The sequence below is a fragment of the Cupressus sempervirens genome, chromosome 7 (assembly GCF_028749045.1).
Source record: "Cupressus sempervirens isolate cs-2001-9-10 chromosome 7, ASM2874904v1, whole genome shotgun sequence".
NCBI lineage: Eukaryota > Viridiplantae > Streptophyta > Pinopsida > Cupressales > Cupressaceae > Cupressus > Cupressus sempervirens.
Window position 1 is genome coordinate 386,584,520 of NC_143124.1, and position 22,674 is coordinate 386,607,193.

At 35.6% G+C, this 22,674-nt stretch overlaps 1 protein-coding gene across 1 annotated transcript in view; it reads right to left on the reverse strand.

Moving 5' to 3' along the window:
* LOC149547114 (ribosomal RNA small subunit methyltransferase J) overlaps nucleotides 1–18,482 on the reverse strand; it is a 121,359-nt gene extending 102,877 nt beyond the window's left edge. The window contains exon 1 of the mRNA XM_089791521.1: nucleotides 17,088–18,482. Coding sequence (XP_089647647.1) covers nucleotides 17,088–17,591 — 504 coding nt within the window. The 5' untranslated portion in view covers nucleotides 17,592–18,482. The remainder of the gene's footprint in view (nucleotides 1–17,087) is intronic.
* Between the last annotated feature and the right edge of the window lie 4,192 nt (nucleotides 18,483–22,674).

Genomic DNA, 22,674 nt, shown 5'->3' on the forward strand with positions numbered 1-22,674 from the left:
CTCTGTTTCTCCTAATGAGGATATCATCAAAGCTATTCGTAAAGAACAGTCTAGGCTGAGAGAAATTGTCATTTTCTTTGTTTTTATTGATTAAGATTCTCTCCCTTCTTGAATTTTTTTTGATGACTAAGGAAAATAGGGATTCAAGTTAGCTTTTGCAAAAAGATTCAAAAGGGTCTCTTTGTGGGTTTTTTCAAATATCATGGTATGCAAGATAGGGTTTTGAAGAAGGGTTATGGAATGTGGGTCATTCTCTTTTTAAGGCTTTTCAATGGTCTACTAAAGGGAATGTTGAGCAAGTTGTTGTATGTTCCTCACCCCACTAGATTGAGATTAAAAACCTACAGCCGGAACTTTGGCCCTTCATTCCACAGATTGTTCAACCCTTGGATTCAGTTTTACAAATTAAAGAATCTAAACATATTCTTCCCCATCTTAATGTTAGGATTTTGATTGCTCTTGCCCCTGAGATTGAATTTCCCGAGGTTATCTCGATGGAATTAGATGAAGAAAAGTTTGTGTTAAATTTCCCTTTTACAAAACTTAGGGTCATGTTTTCACTGTAAAAAGAATGGTCATACTAAAAACGATTGTCCAACTCTTAAAAATACTCCAAACCCTAAATTTGATATTAATGCTCATTCAAAGGAAGTTGATAAGGCAGACAACTATAAGAATGTTTCTAACCCTAATGCAAAAAATGCTTGTAATGTAGATAAAGACATTTGTTCTAACACTAATATTGACAATTCTGACAAAGTTGGGTTTACCCAAGAAATAGTTGATAAGGCAAAAAATTTTAAGTTTGACTAATTTTGAGGTGGTTCGAGCCTCAGCTAATGGCATCACCAAGTCTCTAACTGATTGCCAATTAAAGTCTAGTAATGACAAGAGCGACTTAGATGAAGCCAATAAGTCTTCACTCCCACCTAAATTTAATGCTCAATAACTTGCTCTTAATTCTATTAAAGAGAGAGTTGAGTAAGCTAGGAGAGTTTCTAGTGGTCCTCTTACCGGTGATAAAGCCCTAACTGGAACTCTCAAATTTATTATTGAGAAATATGATAATATAGATTCTTTAAAAGAGCCTCCATCCATTAAAGTGATTAATAAGTCCTCTAAAAAAAGAGGAAGATGGTTGAGAGGCATTCTCTCTCTAATGATAGTAAGAAATTGGATAAAGATATCCAAGATTGTTTTAACAGGTTTTATATTAACTCCAAACCTCAGCAATCTAAATGATGCACATCCATAGCTGGAAAGTGAGAGGCCTTGAGATGCCAGAAAGGAAATATCTAGTGAGAAAATGGTGTAACAATCTTAAATTAAAAGATATCATTTGCCTTCAAGAGATTAAGGTTGTGGGTTTTCAAGCTTACACCGTTTTAAAATTCCTATGGGATCAATCATATTGGATTTTACTCCAATCATACAAGGCAAGGGGGGCACTGCTATAATTGTCAGTCCTCAATGGGCAGATAAAATCTCTGCTAATAGTGTATCTCCATGCCAAAGAGCTCTATGGGTTATCTTTAAGCATAATGATAGCAATATTGGAATTTGCAACATTTATGCCCTAATGATTATAGGGACAAAGCTACTCTATGGGACTAGCTAATCTCTGGGCTCCCTAAGGCTCACTAGTTGTGGGAGACTTTAATATGGTGGAAAACAAGGAGGATAAAAGTGGGGGTACTCTGCATAATTGGAAAGGGAATGAACTTTTTTTCTGGTCTAATTTCAAGATTAACTTTAGAATCAGTGATCCTCTAGCTAGTAAGAAAAAGTCTTTCAATAATATATGGTTTACTTGGTGCAACAATCAAAGAGGGCATCAGAGAGTTTATTGCTGACTGGACAAGATACATGTCAATCTAAGCATGGTCATTCTCCAGTTTGTGTCTCCCCAGTTTCTATGTCAGATCATTATCCAATCTCGACAAGTGTTTGCCTAGAGGACTCTAATGTTAATAGTGGTAGAGGGAGGAAAAATGGTTCCTTTAAACTTAATGTCTCCCTGTTGAATGATGATGATAGTAATGATGCTATCAAAACGGTTTCCACCTTAAGCAAATTTTGTAATCAAGGTACGAGACCCAAGGAGAGATGGTCATCAATGGTTGCTGCCTGGAGGAAAATATATCAGATTATTGGTAAGAGAAAAGCTTCTGATAGGGTTAAAGAAGAGAAAGATTTGCAAAATAAATTGAATTTCATTGAAAATGAGTTACAAACTAAAGGATTTGATCCTCAACCGGAAGACCAATTAGTTTGTATTAAGGGGAATTTAGGAGAGTACAGAAGTTTAAGATCAAAGGGCAGAAAATTAGGGCCAGGATGAATTGGATGAGGGAAGGGGATAAAGGTACCAAGTACTTTTTAAATATCATTAGAGCCAAGCGAAAAAGGGAGATTATTGAGGGGATCCAAATTGAAGGAGCTATCTTAGACGATCCTAACATCAATAAGGAGGCTTTTTCTAATTTCTATATAGATCTCTTTACTTCATAATACAATGAGAATAACAAGTTAGCCTTGGATATCAAAGAAAGCCAAGAGGTTGGAGAATCCCATCAATTTGGAAGAGATTGAATGTGCTATCACCTCATTAGCCAATGACAAGTCTCCAGGCCCTGATGATGTCCCAGTTGAATTCTATAAGCACAATATTGAGTGGATTGGCCCTAAACTGCTGGAGTTGTATGAGGAAGTGTTTGAGCAAGGCACTTCAGGAGCTGATATTAATCAAGGTAGTATTAAACTTCTTCCCAAAGGAGGTGATAAGACCCAAGTGAGGAATTTGAGGCCTATTACTCTGTTAAACCTGTCTTATAAGATTATTGCTAAGATTCTTGCTAGGAGAATAAGGGATCTTCTTAATGATTTTATTTCTCCTACCCAAACTGGTTTCATTAAGGGGAGATTCATACTTGAGGACGTAATCACTAGTTGGGAGGCAATGCACTTGGCTAAGAGTGAGGACCAAAATGCAATAATGCTGTTGTTAGATTTTGAGAAGGCTTGTAATAGAATTGAATGGCCTTTTGTCTTGGGTATGCTTCAGGCTTTTGGATTCCCCTCTTACTTTTGTAAATGGATCAATATCCTTCTTAAAGATTCTTCCACTCTCATTGACATTAGTGGTGTATTTAACTCCAAAGATCTATATGACAAGGATGTCCCATTGCTCCTGCCTTGGTTGTTATTGCAGCAGATGCTCTCTATTACATTTTCAGGACTCCTCAAATAGATCCTCGGGTCAGAGGTATTACTCTTCCCAACAGGGAGATTTTACTTAATGCTCAATTTGCAGACGACACTGCCCTTTTTATTCAAACTAGAGGAAGTGAACTTTGACAATATGTATATTAGACTTCAATTCTTTTGTTTGGTCTAAGGATCTAAAGTGGGTACTCACAAATCTTCTATTATTGGTTGGCATCTTGAACCCCGGAGTGGATTGTGGCTAAAGGTTAGCAATGGCTTGGTCCCAACTCTATTGTCAGGCATTTGGGGATCCCTTTCTCTATTGATCTATCTCTTAAGGATATCTGGTCTTGGCTCTTCTTCAAAATTGAGAAGTATTTGAAGTGGCAGACTAATCTTCTGTCTATGGTAGGGAGGATCCAAGTTGTTCAAGAGATTCTTTCAGCTCATCATATTTATTTTTCTTCTGCCTGGTTTTTTGCTAATTATCAATCTAACAGTTTAGAAAAAAAATCAAGAGGAGACACTGTCAAATGGGAATGGTGTTGTCTTCCTAAAGAGCAAGGGGCCCTTGGTATTAAAGACTTGAAGACTCATGGAATTGCTTTGGCCTCCAAGTGGATCATTCAATCTCTTTCAGGGGAGGAACCATGGAAGGTCCTGATTAAGAGCAATATTGCTAAATCTGCTATTAAGAAAAGCGAAAATTCGAACAGTGTCTTTCTTTGTGATAAGGCTTTTGGTAACTTCCAGTTGTCTATCTTTGGCTCTAAAGTTTTTCAGTCTCTTTGGAAGGCCTGGTCCAATGTTAGGGAGTTTATCATGTCTAGGAGGGTTGTTGGAGGCTCTCCTGAATACTCTGTCATTGACAGATCCTTATGGTGCGGAGTGGAGGCTAACGGGAAACCCTTAGCTCTTACTCAGAGTTGCTCTGCTAAAAATTGGCATAAGCTTGGCATTTCTATTGTGCAAGATATCTTGATTGGCAATCAGTTAGGGACTTGGGAGGAAATCTCTGCCAAGTTCAATATCCCTAGTACTCAGAAAAAGACTTATTCTATTATGTGTAAAGCTGTTGGTAGTTGCTTTCCTGGGCACATCATGAATAATAATCAGTTTTTGCAGTGGACTAAATGGAAAGATGGTACAGATTTGGATAAGATTTCTACTAAGCAGATATATTGCATCTTGAAAACTGATTGTTCTACTTTTGACAGAGTGAACCATGGCTGGGGGTTGGGATGGTCTGTTTCCAAATAGCATTTTATCTTTTGACTTTTTCTGGTATTCTTCTTGTGAACCTAAAAAGATCTATTTTAGATGGCTGCTTTAGCTTAAGAAACCTGTAGTTGGCTTTTCTATTCCCCCGTGACAAGAATACCATCATTATGTGTGAGATTTGTTCTGTTCCTGATGTTAAGAATGTTAGTTGTTTAGTGGATTGTAACATCTATTGAAGTATTCACATATATATATATATATATATATATATATATATATATATATATATATATATATATAAACATAATTTAATATAACCTTATACTGCAATTCCAATTATCGATGAGAACATGTTATTCCCGTTTGTCATTAATAAAACCAAAGTTCATACTCTTCATGTCAGGTCTTACTGATCGATCAACATTGAGAGTTTTGTCTCATGTTCACCCTGATTACATTCAGGTGTCTTTAACTGCAGTCGCTTCATTTGATATTGGGTGTGATTCGCACTGATTACTTTGGTAACCTTTGTTCTATCTAAACACACCAATTAATATCAGTTATTATGCTTTGTCTTTCACACCGATTCAGTATCGGTTTGTCTTGCTTTGTTACCAATCAGTGAAATTAAGGTTATGTGTAGTCATGATCACGTAGGGTCATGACCCTACGTGATTATGCTTCAATATATATATAAGAGGTCTATTTCAATCTACAGATCAATCATCAATAAGATTGGCATATCTAGTCTTAGATTTATATCAGAATACTACTATATATATAATTGAAGATATCTTGGATTTATATAAATCATCAAGCCTTCTTATAATACACTTCAAGATCTTCTGATTAATTCCTCTCAGGCCAACAAATACAATTGTTTAGTCTCCACCAACAAGATCTATTAAACTCTACATGGTATTAGAGCTAGGTTGGTAGAGAGACTCTCAAATCTAATCTTGAATCAAAGGTGACAACATGTCAAACAATGTTAGAGTAGAGGACAGACTTCAAGGAGGAGCAAATTTCTTTTCTTGGAAAATTCGGCTCATTACAATTCTTGAAGAATTAAAACTAGAATCCTTTATTGAATCAGACATTTTGATACCTGAAGATGAGGTAGAAAAAGCCACTTGGAAAAGACGAAATAATAACGCAAGGAAAATTATTGTGGATTCAGTAAAAGATCATATTCTTCTTTCCATCTCAAATTTAAAAAAGGAATTTGAAGAAGACAATCAAGGATACATTTGAAATCAACAACTCAAGTAGGTTGATTACATTAAAAAAAATCAGCTAATGAATACTAAGATGAATAAAGGAGAAACAATCTCATCCTACTTTGGGAAGATTTCTGAAATTAAAAATCCTCTATCTTCTATTGGAAGCAAAGTAGAAGACCAAGAACTATCAATAATAGCACTTAGAAGACTACCCCTATCTTGGGAAGCATTCATTCAAGTCATCAACAGATCTTCAATACCAACATTTGATCGACTAAAAAATGGTTGCACATCAAAAGAATCTAGACTAATCTCTAGAGGTATCATCTCAAATCAAGAGGGAGAAAATCAAGCTCTTTTCTCAGTTCCTAACAACAAAAGAAAAAAGAGGAAATTCAAAGGAAAGAAATATGACAAAAAGAAAGAGAATGATAATTACAAGAGAAATGACTTCTCCAAAGTTAAATGTTATAAGTGTGAGGAACTCCTACATAATTTTAGAAATTGTCCAGAAAGGGAAAAAAATCTTAGCTTCTTTAGCCGAAACAAAGAAAGATGAAAATCTATTATTCTACTCTACTTTATCAAATGAGATGAAATCAAATGAAAATGTGTGGATAATAGATAGCGGTGCTTCCTGACATATAACAAAATTCAGAGATAAGTTTGAAACTTTTAGAAATTATCTTACTAAAGGAGTCACCATTGGAGACAACTCCACCTATCCAATTAAAGGAATTGAGTCCTATTCTATACAACTAAGGGCTTGAATCACACTAAAATTAAAAGATGTTCTCTTTGTACCAGGCATAAAAAGAAATCTAATATCAATTTCTGGACTAGCTGATGAAGGCTTTCAAGACACTTTCAATGAAGACAAAGTTTTGTACTAGCCTAAAAACTCAAATCTAAAAAATTCTATCACCATAGGGGGATGGGACCCTATATAAACTATACAATATTCAAATGCAAGCTCTTAGCCATGAAGTGACAAATTCTAATTAAGTATGGCACAGAAGACTCGGACGTATTCGATTTAGTTCACTTCCAATGTAGAGAAAATCACCACTGGAACACCTAGCCTAAATTCAAAACATATAGGCACCTATAAAAGATGTGCTCTAGGAAAGAACATTAAAAGACCTTTTCCTCCAAGTGAATACAAGTCAAAATCAGTTCTCAAACTAGTACACTCTAACTTATGTGGGCCCATGCCAACACTTTCTCTAGGAGGTTACTCTTACTACATAATATTCATTGATGATTACTCTAGGAAAACTTGGATTTATTTCCTAAAGGTCAAAGAATCAAATGAATTCCTATCAAAATTTAAAGAATTCAAAGAATTGGTGGAAAATCAAATGACAAAGAATCAAAACCCTAGAATCAGACAATGGGGGAGAACATACTTTTGAAATTTTCAAAGTTTTTTGTGTCTCTGTTGGGATTAAGAGGGAGTATACAGTACCTTGTAATTCTCAATAGAATGGCGTAGCAAAAAGAAAAAATAGAACCATTGTTGAAGCAGCAAAAGCCATGCTTCATGATCAAACCTACACTTCTCATTCTGGGTGGAAGCCACCAATACTGTTGCATACATTCAAAACAAATGCCCTCATTCAATGCTAGAAAACATAACACTTGAAGAAGTGTTTACAAGAACTAAACTTGACTTAAGTCATCTTAGAATCTTTGGTTGCCCTGTTTATATTCACATACCCAAAGAAAGAAGAACTAAATTGGAAACATCTAGGAAGAAAGGGGTATTTGTTGGATACAATGAAAACTCTAAAGGGTATAGAGTTTATGTGCCTGGACAAAGATCAATTGAAGTAAGTAGAGATGTCATATTCGAGGAAAACACTTCATTAAAACTATCAACAAATACAGAAGATGAGCCCATTACAAAGATAGATGAAAATCTACAAACTAAAATTCAGAGGGAGATATTATCAAAAAAGAATGAACTATCACCAGATACAGAAGTTAGAGACATCTCCAATATCAAGAAAAGGCCATTATGGGCAAGGAAAATGATTGAAGAAAATAATGTTGAGCCAAATGCAATTTCCAAGGAAAGTAAGAAAACCATAAACAAATCTTGTTATACTACATTAGTAACTGAGCTTACTAAATCTGAACCATCAATTCTTGAGGAAGCCCTATCTTGTCAAGCTTGGAAAGATGCTATGATTGAAGAATATCAATCCATACTACAAAATGATGTTTGGGACATTGTACCTATACCAAAAGACAAATCAATTATTTTTTCAAAGTGGTTATACAAAATCAAATATGCTTCATATGAGAGTATTGAAAAACACAAAGCAAAGTTTTTTGCTAGAGGTTTCTCTCAGAAGGCAAGTATTGATTATGAAGAAACATTTACCCCTATTGCTCGATACACTTCAATAAGAACAATTATCACAATTGCAGCAGTCAAAGGATGGAAGATACACCAAATGGATGTCAAGACCGCAGTCCTAAATGGGGTCATTAATGAAGAAGTATATATTGAACAAACTAAAGGTTTTGTTATAAAAGATAAAAATCTATATGTGTGTAAACTGAAGAAAGCTCTTTATGGCCTCAAACAAGCACCTCGAGCTTGGTTTTTAAGAATAGATAGCTACCTCTCCAAATTAGGATACTCGAAGGACAAAGCTGATCTTAACATATATTTCAAAATCTCTAATGATGATATGTTAATACTTGTTTTATATGTTGATGATCTATTAATAATGCAAAATGATCACCTAATTGAAAGATGCAAAGAAGATCTTGGAGCTGAATTTGAATTGAAGGATTTAGGTCTACTACACTATTTTTTGGGTCTAGAAGTATGTCAAAAGAAAGATCATATCTTTCTAAATCAAACAAAATACACTCAGGACACCTTAACTAGATTTGGAATGATGGACAGCAAACCACTTGCTACTCCAATGGAAACTAATCTACAAAAACTAAAGGGGGAAGCAGTACATTCCGAATCTATTGACCCTACTCTCTACAGGATAATCATTGGATCACTCATGTATTTGGTAAATACTAGGCCCAATATCTGCTATGCCACAAATGTCCTGAGTCAACTTACGTGAGCCAAAGAAGATACATTTAATAGCTGCAAAACATAAATTGAGATATCTACGTGGCATAATTGGTCTTGGATTAAAGTATAGAAATGTTGAAATCAAACTTGAGGGTTATACTAATTCTGATTGGGCTGGTTGTTCCATAAACCGTAAGAGTACAACACGATTTTGCTTCAGTCTTGGATCAGCGATGATATCCTAATTCAGTAGAAAACAACCTACAGTTGCCTTGAGTTTCGTTGAAGCAGAATACATGGCTACCTCTATGGGAGCATGCGAAGTAGTATGGCTGAGAAAGCTATTATTTGGATTATTTGGAAAGAAATTAGATCCCACAATGATTCATTGTGATAACCAGGGCCGCATCAAGCTTTCTACTAATCCGTTGTTTCACAATCGATCTAAGCACATCGAAACTCCATACCATTATATCAGAGATATGGTTGACAAGAATGTAATCAAACTGATCTACATCAGCACTAATGATCAAAATGCTGATATTTTCACCAAGTCTCTTGCAAGGATGAAAATAGAGTACTTCAAAGTTAAACTTGGTATGACAAATTTGTAATTACATTTGTAAATTTATATATATTCATGAATATTGAAAATTAGATTGTTTGCAAACTTATTAAATGAAAGGTGACGATCTTTCATATGTGTTTCAATTCACTATTGTAAGGTGACAATCTTATTAGTAGTTGACCAACCTTTTGACACCAAAAGTGATGAAAGGATTACTATTGTTCTTTGGGCCGGATTTTGCCAGACACCATAATTGATTAACCACAGTTAAGTGGTGTGCTCTCTCTCTCTCTCTCTCTCTCTCTCTCTCTCTCTCTCTCTATATATATATATATATATCTTTCAAATCCCTCATTGCTAAAGAGGGAGTGTTAAGAATGTTAGCTGTTTAGTGGATTGTAAACATCTATTTAAGTATATATATGACCTTATACTGCAATTCTGATTCTCAATGAGAGTCTGTTATTCCCGTTTGTCATTAATAAAACCAAAGTTCATACTCTTCACGTCAGGTCTTACTCATCAATCAACATGGAGAGTTTTGTCTCATGTTCACCCTGATTATGTTTGGGTGTCTTTAACTGCAGTTGTTTCATTTGATATTGGGTGTGATTCACACCGATTACTTTGGTAACCTTTGTTCTGTCTAAACACACCAATTAATATCAGTTAGTATGCTTTGTCTTTCACACCGATTCAGTATTGGTTTGTCTTGCTCTGTTACCAATCGGTGCAGTTAAGGTTATGTTAAGTCATGATCACGTAGGGTCATGACCCTACCTGATTATGCTTCAATATATATATATATATATATATATATATATATAAGAGGTCTATTTCAATCTGCAGATCATTCATCAATAACATTGGCATATCTGATCTCAGATTTATATCAGAATACTACTATATATATATATATATATAATTGAAGATATCTTGGATTTACATAAATCATCAAGCCTTCTTATAATATACTTCAAGATCTTCTGATCAATTCCTCTCAAGTCAACAAATATAATTAATTGTTTAGTCTCCACCAACAAGATCTATTAAACTTTACACCTGAAATCTATGAGCATTTGTGTTTTGACTGTAGTTATGCTCGTCGTATTTGGTCTATTTTCTTTGGTTCTCCTATTACTTGGAATAGTGATCCTGGTCTCTCATGGAGTGAAATCTTTTCTAGATTCGTGGAATCTTTTGACTTAAAGACTAATACTTTTTGGTCTGTCTTACTAAGTTTGGTTGTAAAATCACACATTTTAATATTATGGTACAGGTTGCAGCTGCCTTAGAGATCTCCAAAGACAGGTTTATGATGCTGATGAAGGAGGGTCAATGTTGATGCACAAGGACATACTTAATCAGAGGGAACTTGATAACTTGAACCAGTTCATACAAAATCTTAAGATTGAAGACAGGACTGTTGGATTCAGGGGCAATGCACTTGGGCCCCATAGTGCTGACACTGTTAATAGCTGCAAATATCAGTCTAGTTATTGAAAAATGCATTAATGCAGTATTTTGATGCCTCCATTTTTGGCTATGTTATATATTGTACTCCAGTTTTGGTTCTATATTAGCTTCTTTCATTAAGAATATAGTCTAGTTGTATATGTTGATAAATGGATATGTAATGTGTATAATTGGAGTCTTGTAGCTAGAGTGAGTCATAGTCCTGTTTACAGTACTGGTTTTTAAAGCAGATTTGATGTGACCTTAGTTTTTGAAATTTTTTAATATTAAATAGGTTGTTGAGACTTGTTTTGCTCCCAACACTATTGTTTTAAGACACCTTGTAAAGTTTAAAGAGGCATTGTCTAGAATGGTGAACGGTGCTAATTGGAGTGTACAGAAGCAATCTAGCAGTACAAGGGCAGCTGCCATTAAGGCAATGGTACTAGATGACTCTTGATGGGATTATGTTGAGTACCTCCTGAGATTCACCGAGCCTATAATGAGAAATGATACACCGGTAGGGATAGGCCTTGCTTGGGTGAGGTATATGATGGCATAGGCTCCATGATTGAGGATATTAAGAAATCATAAATGAGAAGAGCAAGATCTTAAAGAAACATTCTTCAAGAAACTACAGAAAATCATGGTGGAGAGACTACCCCTTTGCATCTCCTTGTCTTCACATTGAGCCCCATGTACAGGTAGCACTAGAGTTGCCCCATATAGAGATCCTAAGTTGGTCTTGGGTACAAGACAGCCCTTTGTAAACTCTTTTCTAATCCCACACAGCTTACGGTGAGGGTTGAACTCGTGATTTTTGCAAGCACAAAATTGTGATCTCAATGCTCTTGAAGATGAACAATGTCAATGCTCATTAAATGGTGGTACTTCTACGGAGAAATGTTCCAGCACCTACAACCCGATGTCATCAAAGTTTTATTACAAGTTCCTAACTCTTAAGATTCTAATTTCTAAATCTTCATTAATGAATATTGGATTTATACTTAAATTTTATTCAAAATTCTTAGCTCTCTAATTTCAAAATTGAAAATCTTGATAGGTTATCATTCGAGAGGAACTAGAGCACATACTTCATCCACTCAATAAAATGCAAAAGGCAACATTCCAAAAGGTGGAAGACTTTGTCTATGTGCATTCAAACTTGAGGCTCCTAACACAGAAAACAATACCTACAAAAAAGGGGAGGCAAAGCATTGGGATGTTGAACCAAGAACCAAAGTGTGCAGAGTTGGATGACTTGATCGCCCGCCTTGATGCACTTGCAGTTGATGGTGATGTTCACAAGCTACCTAGCAATACTGAGGCTGCTCATGCGACCGACATTGCTAGTACCAATGTCAGTGGCACTATTTGTGCTTCTAACTTGCCACACCCAAAGGGTGATTATGTGCTTCTTGATTTTTGATGATATTTGATCAGTGATGGCTGATTCTTAGTCTTGACATTAATATTTTTGAGCTAGAGTGTTGATATGGTGGTGTATTTTGGCATTTTACTATTATATTTAGAATAAAACATTAATATATATGGTGGTGCATATTGCTGTGTTGCTTTACTATTAGAATAGTGGTGTATGAAATTATTTGCTGCTGCATATAGATACATTTATATTTTTAAAAATATGTTTTTTTGTGTACAAACACAAAATGAATTTGAGCCCACCCAAACAAAATTGAACAGATTTTGAACCTATATCTCAAACTTGAATCGGAGCCCAAACTAAGACCAGCAACTTACATTTTTATTGCTAATGTTTCACTGGGAATCCCTCTTAAAGTGCAAAACATGGAAATCCGATGTATGCCAACTGTAATGTCCTTTGACGGACAATAATGCCTTCAAATTAGGTTTTCTAAATGTTGAAGCCCTAATTCCATAGTGGCTGCATTAAATCACAGCATTAACTTGTGCGACAGATGCTATAGCTTTTGAAAAGAACTTGAATCTTCAAATTGGATCTTAGGATTTCTGCCTGATTTTCAAAAATGGTTGCTAAGAGTCATAGCATATTATTACGACAAGTACAGTATTGTGACTTAACAAAAGTTAATTCACCATGAAATTCTAGCGAAACCATCAGGGAAATATTTCAATCGCTTTTCTCTACCCTCCTTTTCCTTTAGAAGTGGCGGACTCCATCAGAATGTATATCAGATTTGGTGGGAATCCAATCATATGACTCTAGATCTGAGTGAATGAAGAAAATTATTATAGCAAAATAATAATAAATATAGTTGATCTCGTGTGATGTTGCTGAAGAAGTTGACTTAGTTCATAAATATACCTATGAAATCAATCGTACCCATCATGATTTTTTCTTCTAACAATAAGCACATTTAACCCAACATGATTTGGAAGGCTGTAGAGAATTATCCTACCAAAGAGAGGCAACCCTCCATGACAATATTTGTCCATTTTAAATACAGTGAATTATTGAAGATGTCATGATCCCTGTAAAAACAACAGGCAGAAAAGTCTACTATAGAATACTAAAATGGAAATTAGAGGGACTAAGAGATATGATGAACCCTCCTAGGATTAGAAACTTTATCAATTCGTGATTACAAAAATCCATGTGTAAGCTCCCCCGAAACAAGTACATGAGAAAATACTTAATATAGGATTGTATTCTGCAATAACATCCCCCAAAATAGCTCAGTTAAGACACCCTTATCAAATTACAATGTTTTACACTTAATAAATAGTGTGATTACAAAGTTAAAGTTGATCTTTGAAAACTCTACAATGTCCAATGTGGACCAAAGCATTGAAAGTACAATTAAATGCTCGAATGAAACAACCAATGGGTGCTGAATGAAAAGTCTTCTGCTTTAAAAAATGTAGGAACTAAATCTAATCATGTTTGGAAAAGTTGTGATGTATAGTTGTTCATAAAAGTGGGACTATATAATAAAGTCTATGAAAAAACTAATGTTCCAAAATACCTTTAAGTTATTCGCAGAAACATGCCAAATTACTAAATCGATGGCCTATTTGGTTTAAAAAAAGCACTAAAAAGTACCTCGTGAGGTCAAGAAGAGATCCTCTAAAGTATGCCTATAAATTTGAAACTGCCAATGATGAGAAGAGTCCTTACCTCTATTGGCCAAAGGGTGGTATATGGGCAGCACTGCCACTGGAGGTGGCAAAGATGCAATGCTCAACAAGTGGCACCACCCAGGGAATAAATAAAGGCAATACATGGACCTTGTGGGCACAAGTGGTAAATAGGTGAGGAGTCTTGGTGGCAGCAATTCAATAGCGAAGAGTAGGTGGCAAGAAAGAGACCACTGGGCAACAAAGTGAGCACAGATGGCAAATTAAAAGGCGCAGAGGGCTATACCACCAATCAGTTGCCCTCATGGCATCTATACCCCTTGTACATAGTGCCAAGAACTATGCAATAAAAGCCATCTGGTGTTTTTCTTTCCTTTTGATATTGAAAATAATACTTGCAAAAAGGGTGCATAGAGAATATTTATTATTGTTAGACTTGTGACATGTCAAGTCTAGACCCCCAAAAGAAAATCTGCCAACTTCACCAAAATTGGCAAACTTATAGTTAATTTATAGGCCTTCGGCCCTTTAGGATGCAACAATTCACTTTGTTTTGTGTCAAAGTGTGTTTTGAAAATGAAGCTACTTGCATAAGACAGAAACTATACTTGCATCCAAAACTTAAAAACTTGACTTCAACTATCCAAACTGAGTGAAATAGAAGACCAACCTTACTTTCTAAATCGCTCTATATGTGATGACAGGACTTGATCTAACGCAGGAATCACCAATAGAAACCTGTGATGTGAAGCTCTAAACGAAACCCTTCCTCCTCAATGAACCAAACTCCATACACCAGCAGAAGTCTAATACAATGTAAGATCCAATAACACAAGCCTATACTTAGGTTAACGAAGAAGGTGACAATCACTAAGAAATAGAGGCCTATATTTTGGTAAATGAAGAAAATTACACTGCAGATTAACATGCTATTCCAAAGTAGAGGAAACCATTAATTTGAACCTGCCAAGTCAAAAAAACCGAAAAGGTAGATATAAATAAGCATCCTAGATGCATGATTTGAGGATATGACATGTCCAAAGGTAATGAATTAAATTACCAATTAATGGATCAATTAACTCAATTTGAATAAGAGAGAGATGACCTTGACTAAACAAAGGTGACACTTAACTACCATCAAAGAAAGATTCATGAGGCAATGGTAGCAACAGTCTATGTCAAGTCAAGGTGTACATATGTCATTATTACATAACTAAATGGGAAAAATTAAATATTCTTAATATCCTAAATAAGCTTGTTAAATAGGTGCAATATTACGCATAGCGTACACATTATCATTGGTGAAGTATAAATATTACACCAACAATAGAAATAGCACACTAAATAATGCCAAAAACTAAGGCTTAATAAATACAAGATATTGTTAATTTTCCAACAATGGATGCAAAACTAGAAATAGCAGTTCTCCTAGTACTTTTTGAGGACAAGATCTCCAAGGGTAATGCATTTAACTTAGTTTGGGCTAAATATCCACTAGTGATCAAGAATGGCTGATGAGACTAATGAAAGCATATGTTCCCAAAATAAGGTATATGAAGCAACATATTTTAAAATTGTAATTCCTGAGAACTTGTGGCAACAATCCTGAATTTCTAAAAAAATGTCAAAACCTACATATAAAGTGTTTTTAAACATTAAAATACAACACAAAAAACCTTAAAAAGTGTTTAAAACCCTAAAACATGCACATACTAAGAGTTGAATAATGCTATAGTATTTGTGTTCTTTGAAATTGATACAAGGAAGATGCTCATACATGTTAGTAACTCCACAAGCAAGATTATCTGTTCCCCCAAACTCTTGTCATCAAAATCTATAACAAGTAAGGATTATTTTTTGCATTCATAGTATTTGCCATTCTTTCCTTTTTTTAATTTTTTATTGCATTAACTCTCTCTAATTTCAACAGGTTACAAGTAATTCTTCAATTGAATGAAATTGGAGTGCATACTCCTTAATCCATTCAATGAATCATAAGCTGTTGACAACAAAAAAAAACTTGGTCTACAGCAATTTTAATTCATATATCCTATCACATAAGGAAGTTGTCTACAAGGAATGGGAAATCAAGAATTGGGATTTAACCAACCTATGATTGTGCCAACTTCGATGCATATTTTATAGAGCTTGCTAAAATGATTATAAATGATCACAAGGCTTCTACAAATGATGTGCCTACTAGGGGTGGCACAGCATTAGTTTGTGGTTCAGATGATGTTGAACCAAGTGATGGTTTTGATCTAGATGCTTTTGATGAATATTGAAGATCAAGATACAGAATGTTTATTTTATTAGTTTTGTCTTCTGTAATTGTAACAATTTTCCTTTGAATACTGACTCTGAGGCCCTAGACATACTGACATGATATTGGAATTTTGAGCTATCAATTAATTATTAATAATACCATAATCGCCTCAATTGATTAATGACAAAATATCATTCTATCAATGGTTCAATTGTCATTATTATTGCACAATACATCAAATGTATTTTCAATTATATATAATTTTTAGATATTTTTGCACGCACGCGCATATAAAAAACAGGCATAATGTATCCCACCAAAAAAATTGTTGCACTGATGTACCCATACCAACCCCATACCAGAACCAACAACTAAAGCAGAAACTCTACTAGCATTTGAATAGTTAGTCTACTCACTTATGAATATCTGGTAAGTGGAGAGCTTAGCACCACAATGGCCCAAGTTGGAGGTCTCCGTTAGATAGCCTCAGCTACGATAATATAGCTACTATCCATGATAATGTACTTCTTGTCTAGTGGTATGTATAAGTGCTCTCTAAGTGTCTCCAAAAGGAGAATACCTGTTGGATGTGTATATTTCTACCACAACTGCAATAAATATGATATAAGAAAGAGGTTACAAGGCATTCAAATTGCTGCCCATATGGAAATCACTTTTAGCATGCCGTCGGTTGATGTGTTAGCATCTGCTTTCTCTCCTATAACGAAGCCTGTCTTGTAAGACTACTTGAATGTGAATGTTGTTCCAAAGTTCAGCGATAATAAAATATTTAAAGCCCGGTGACATATCCCTTGTGAGATTCTTTCCAATGTGAATACTGTTCAAAAAGCTCGCAGAAAGAAAACAAAAGTAACAAGCAGGTATATCCTTTGTGAGATTGATTCCAGTCTAAAGTTTACAGATAACCCTGTTTGAGTCTTTTGCTCCACGCTAATATATACTTGTAAAAAGAAACACCTAATTTATAAACCAGAATTTCTAGGTATTGAGTCTTACCAGTCTGCGTTTTTTTTCTCTTGGGGATTTGAGCTTCATAATTGTCTTAACCACTGCTATGACAAATGTGATACCCATGTAGGCCAATGGCACCGCTAGTAGCCAAGGCAATGAAGTTTGTCTCACTCTGGGTCCAGGGATAGCCTGTACGACTGTTCCCGTGTACTCAACAAGGTCCTCTGCCTTCTCCTGTATCCATGTCAACTCCACCTCTTCTTCTACATATTCTTCATCCTCTCTACCATTCACCTTTTTCCCTGCCGTTTTGCCTTGTTCAACAGGCCCCGCTGTGCTCACATCAGATTGTTTCTTTGTTCTCCATGCCCTGCAGTTCACTGTTTTCCCACCGTTATTCCCGAGCAATGGGTTCGCAAAAGTGAATCCTAGGGGACGATCCAAATGCAGAAACCTAGTCTTGTGTATCAGGCTTTTAGGATTCGCGCTAGTACTGCAATGTGAAGGGGTCTGGAACAGCGATATTGAATGCAGTTTCAGAGAAGACATCCTTACCAATGCGTGGTTCACTTACTAATTGTTAAACCAAATGCCTACATCACGTTTTTAAAATGCTTTAATAAGCTTTTCAATTTACACTCGTTTATATAACAGCTCTTTCTGCTTTCTGTTATTAAGCTAAATCTTGAAAATGGGTGTTTCTATAACAGCTACTTTCTGCTTTCTGTTATTGAGCTAAATCTTGAAAATGGTTGTTTCTTGATGACACTGCTTTTTCAGGCTATAATGTGCAGTAATTTTGTTGCCTGCTACGATATTTTCACATCCGCTAACCTGTGGTTGGCGATTCGGCCGATATATTTATTGTCTATAGACCCCAATGCACTCGAACAGCCGGCTTTGTTCCAAATGACTGCATTAAGATGAGATCGCAGAAACAGTTGAGCTTTTTGGGAAAATTGATGTCTCAATGGGTTAATGGTCTATGGAGTCAAGGAGTTGAGTTATGGAGGTTCTTAAAGAGTCTATCAAGGAGTTGAGTTATGGAGGTTCTTAAAGAGTCTATCTGATATCAAAGTTTTATTAAGTGTAAGGTTTTAATATCAACAGAGGATGAAGTTGGGATAGTGCCCCCTAAAAATTTGGCATAATGGATACACTTTAGTCTTTGGCTCTTTAGCTGAAGAAGTTCAGCCTAAGACTAGTACTCCCGTAATAGCTAAAAAGATTTTGTGGAAGACCTCTATTGAAAAAAAATGAATAAGGGAGAAGCAAATGAAAAATACTATTTCTCTTCTTTTTTTTAAATCAAGTATTGTTTAATTCCAAGATACTTAGATTTGGGTTCTATTTAGGATGCCTCCTTAAAAATATAGTGGATGGTGGCTGACATTTCTTAGGAATTTTTAAGTTAAGCAGGCTCATAAATTTTATGTGTGTGAGTTTTAAATGTTTAGGTCCAATTTGTTTTAGATTGCTTGACCTTTTAAATTTATGTTGAATAATTTTATTACAATTCTAATTTTATTTTTTTATTTTAATGGTCATGTTAACTTTGTATTGCTTAAAGTTTTAAATTTATATTGGCAATATTTTATTATAATTATAGTTAATTCTTTATTTTTAAACTTGTTTATTTTAAAATATGCTACTTTGTGTGTGTGTGTATGCCAAGTAGCTTGAACTTAAAAAAATGTTTGATCATGATCAAACTCATAACACTGTGAACTCTTGTAATAGGGAGCTTTAATGTTTGGAGCACAAGAATTGCACTCAAGTTAGATGGTGTATGTTGGGCATGGGAGTTGGAAGGAATTGCCATGTAACATAGGTACATGGTTTGAATCTCACAGGAATCGCACTTGGAGTTAATTGTTGAAAGTTATGGATGGGAGTTGGAAGGAGTTGTCATTCAACATAACAGCCATAGGAGTTAGAAGGAATCGTTGATAAGGAAGTGCATTGTGTCAAATAGTTGCTCATGAAGATGAAGAAAATGATGTTGACATTGATCCAACTATCAAACCCTCATTGGACTTGCAGTGCTCGCAAACATTGTGCCAGACCCACATTGGGTGTGTGTTGTAATGCTCTGCCCAAAGATCCTTGGAAACAAGGATAAACAATGACTAACATATTTTTTTGAAGATAAAGCATACATACATGCAACTACAACATAAAAGAGATCACAACAGAAGATAAACAACCAAACCACCAAAGATCTCCAAGCATTCATCACTTTCAAATATAGTTGTATCCATTTACATGGATCAATCATACAAGTTGCATATCAAGATCTAATCTAACATCATAATTGAGAATCATTTTAAAGCACAAATCCAAAGTTCCTAAGTAATTAAACTATACAAGTTCAATTTACCAATAACAACATTAAGAGAATGTCCAAAACTAACGTCTAAATCCTATACATCCCATAGGCAAATAGTCAAGGTCCAGGGATCACTCTCAAAGGGTATCCAAATAGCCTATCGGCATTCATCAAACAAGTCAGGAAGTACTCATTGTTTGGTCGAGCAGGTCTTCCTAAAGACCCCAGACAATACTTCAAGATACCACCAGGTGATATTCCATATAATTGTTGGATGATACTCCACAATGAAGAAGTATGATACTCTATCAGTATCGTACGAACTTCTCCCTACTACATACAATACATGACTAGTATCATACGATCTTTCACTGCACTAGGTACAGTACTTAACCAATATCATCCAATGTTTTCTCAATGTCAGGTAAGATTTGAAAGATGAGCTAAAAGGGCTAACAAAAGGGGTAAAAGAGTTAGAACCTTGACACTAGGGAGTGTTGAAACTCACCAAAATCAAGGAGCAAACACCTAAGAGCATAAGGAGAGATCTAACAACCCTAACAAGCTTCAACATAGATAACCATAACATCTATCCATCTAATCCACATCATAAAAAATAATCATGAATGTAAACAACATCCCAATGAAGGGAATTCACAAGCAAAAAAAAAAAAAACTAAAACAATTGTTGTGCTCATTTCCTCCCAACCTTAATGGCATCATGAGACCTTAATGACCCTAAGCATACCCTTAAGCATGAAATCTCAAGTCACCAACAAGATCATTGGTGTTAACTTAAGAGATCTATTAGTAATAACCATTAATAAACATCACCCATACAAGTACATCTAACATGCTAGTATACCAATAGCATCACTAATCCATAGCAGTGATAAGAACATCATCTAAGCAATAAGATCTAACCTCGTGATAAGGGAATACATCAAGTAAGCATACTAAGCATCATCTAAAACATGATATCAAAGTGTCCAAGCTAAAACATAAATCACAAAGGAACACACTGCAGATATACTAAAGTACCAAGTGAACATCCAACACCAGCCTCAAGACTAGAAGTAGACTATCGCTGTACATTTATCCTTAGCAGTGGTATAAGCAGCTATGCCTCCCAACCACACGGTATGTGTAGGCCCACTCCTATCATGTGGATGGAGATAATGACTTGAGCGAAATCACATAAGACAATCATCCATGGCGAACACACACACACCAATCAAGTATGATACCAACATCTATATGCACATGAAGATAATGCAATACATTAGGTCACTGGTCAGACCCACTAAGGATAACTACATGTAGGGACTCTAGTGGAGTGTAGGTCACTTGGCATCAAAAAGCCCAAGCTAAAGGTGACATGGTAATGCACTCCCCTAGGCAGGTCCAATACCTAGTGTAGTTAATAGCCCTACTATTAGTAGTTGCTTTTTATTTGCTTCATGTATTTGATTATACTCATGATTAGGAACCACTCATCTAATTCCTCATATCACAACACCCTTCAGGTTAGTTGGTCCTCATCTTTGGTCTTTAACAAGCCTTTCCTTTGAGTCAACTGATTCCTTTCATATCAAGTCTTTGGTATTTTGAGTTATCTTTTTGAAGGCCTTGAACCTTCAAACCTCTTTGAATTGTTCAAACCACTTTGAACTAGGCTCAAAATAGTTCAAACGGGTTCAAGTGGTACAAACATGTTCCAAATTATCGATGGTGGTAGACCCTATTCTCCAAGTTAGATTTTTAGGTATGACATCATCATAAGATGAAGTGGTTGAAGGCTAAGGATAGAGTGTGACATAGTATCATGACATGGTAGAACCTCATGAAAAATGAGACATTTTATATGGATTTAACTTTTTGGGGTAATCATTAATTTGAGATATAATGAATAAGTAATGCATGCCAAGCAATTTAAGTAATAAAAAGAGCTTCTCACATGTGGGTTAATTGTAATGAAGTAAGGAAGCAATAAAGTGAAAATACAATTATTTATTTTGCCCATTGTAAGTTGTCAAATCCATTAGACTTCATGACATGAAAATCTTTCCTATCCTACCGAGTAAGATTTTATATTAATTATCTTTTGAAGTTTAAAAGCTGCATTTCCAAGGTGACAACTTGCTATATTTTGAAGGTGTGGACTAAAAAGGTCAGATCCAGAGGTTCAAGGGAGTTTTCTTTTAGCTTTTTTTGTTGATTCAAGGTAATTTTTGTACAGCTCCGCTTAGTGTTATTTTCTTGCAGTCTTCTTTGTATAAGAGTTGGGTGTTGTTTGTATGTTCTTTGTTAAAAAGCTATGAGATCTTCTCTACATTTGTTTGGTAGTGGTCATAGTATGAAATGTAAAGGATCCTTGGTTATGGATACAAACTTAAAAGGAATAGATGTAAAAGCCATCCTATCCAAGTTGTGTAGTTAGGAAGATAAACCCTATTCTAGTGAGATTCTTGACAATGGTTTATTATCAATCACAACTTTCCCACTAGTCATTGTAAACCCTGAACTAATTATGGAATGTGTAAGGGATTATGAAAAAAAGTCCAAATATATTAGGGAAAATGATGGAAAAGTATTTCTCTGAGTGAACTAAGAAACTATCATGTTGGTCTTTGTTACCACATTTTTTTTGCCACACCAAATTTCAAATTTCAAATGTTACCCCGCCCAACGGTCACCTCCCCAATTAGTAATATTTTAATACCCATGGAAATATTGAAAAATACCAAGTTCTGAACCTTATAAAATATTTTTTGCAGCCCGTAAGCTCTCTTCCATCAGATCAAAGGAGATCAACGGATGGCGCCATCGCGCTATGGAAAAGATGCAGGATATTTATGATAGCGAGATGGCGCCCTGATGACACATTGCCATGGTGGGTCCACGTTCAATGAATAGGTTACACTAAAGGGCGGGTCGAAAAAGTTTTGTGGTGTCGTAGGTGCTATGTCACTATCACGTGTTGGCCGAGAAATCTTCATAGCGACATAGCGCCCGATGGAAAGGTCTGACAGCAGGCAGGCTACGTCACCGGGAAAGTTAGCGGTGGGCGGTTAGTTTCACGACAGGCCAAAAAGTTCAAAAGGTGGCAAGGCGCCATGTCGCCATCGAAAAACTCATGAGTTTTTCAATAGCAACATAGCGCCCGGCCGACCGGAAGTTATTTCTACGGTGAGTCCTAGTGTCAGTGGCAAGGTTCGCGACGACAGAAGAAATCAACGACGAGAGCTTCAGGCGAGTGGTTGGGTCCCATTTCATACCCCAGTTGGCGAAGTTCAGTGCCAT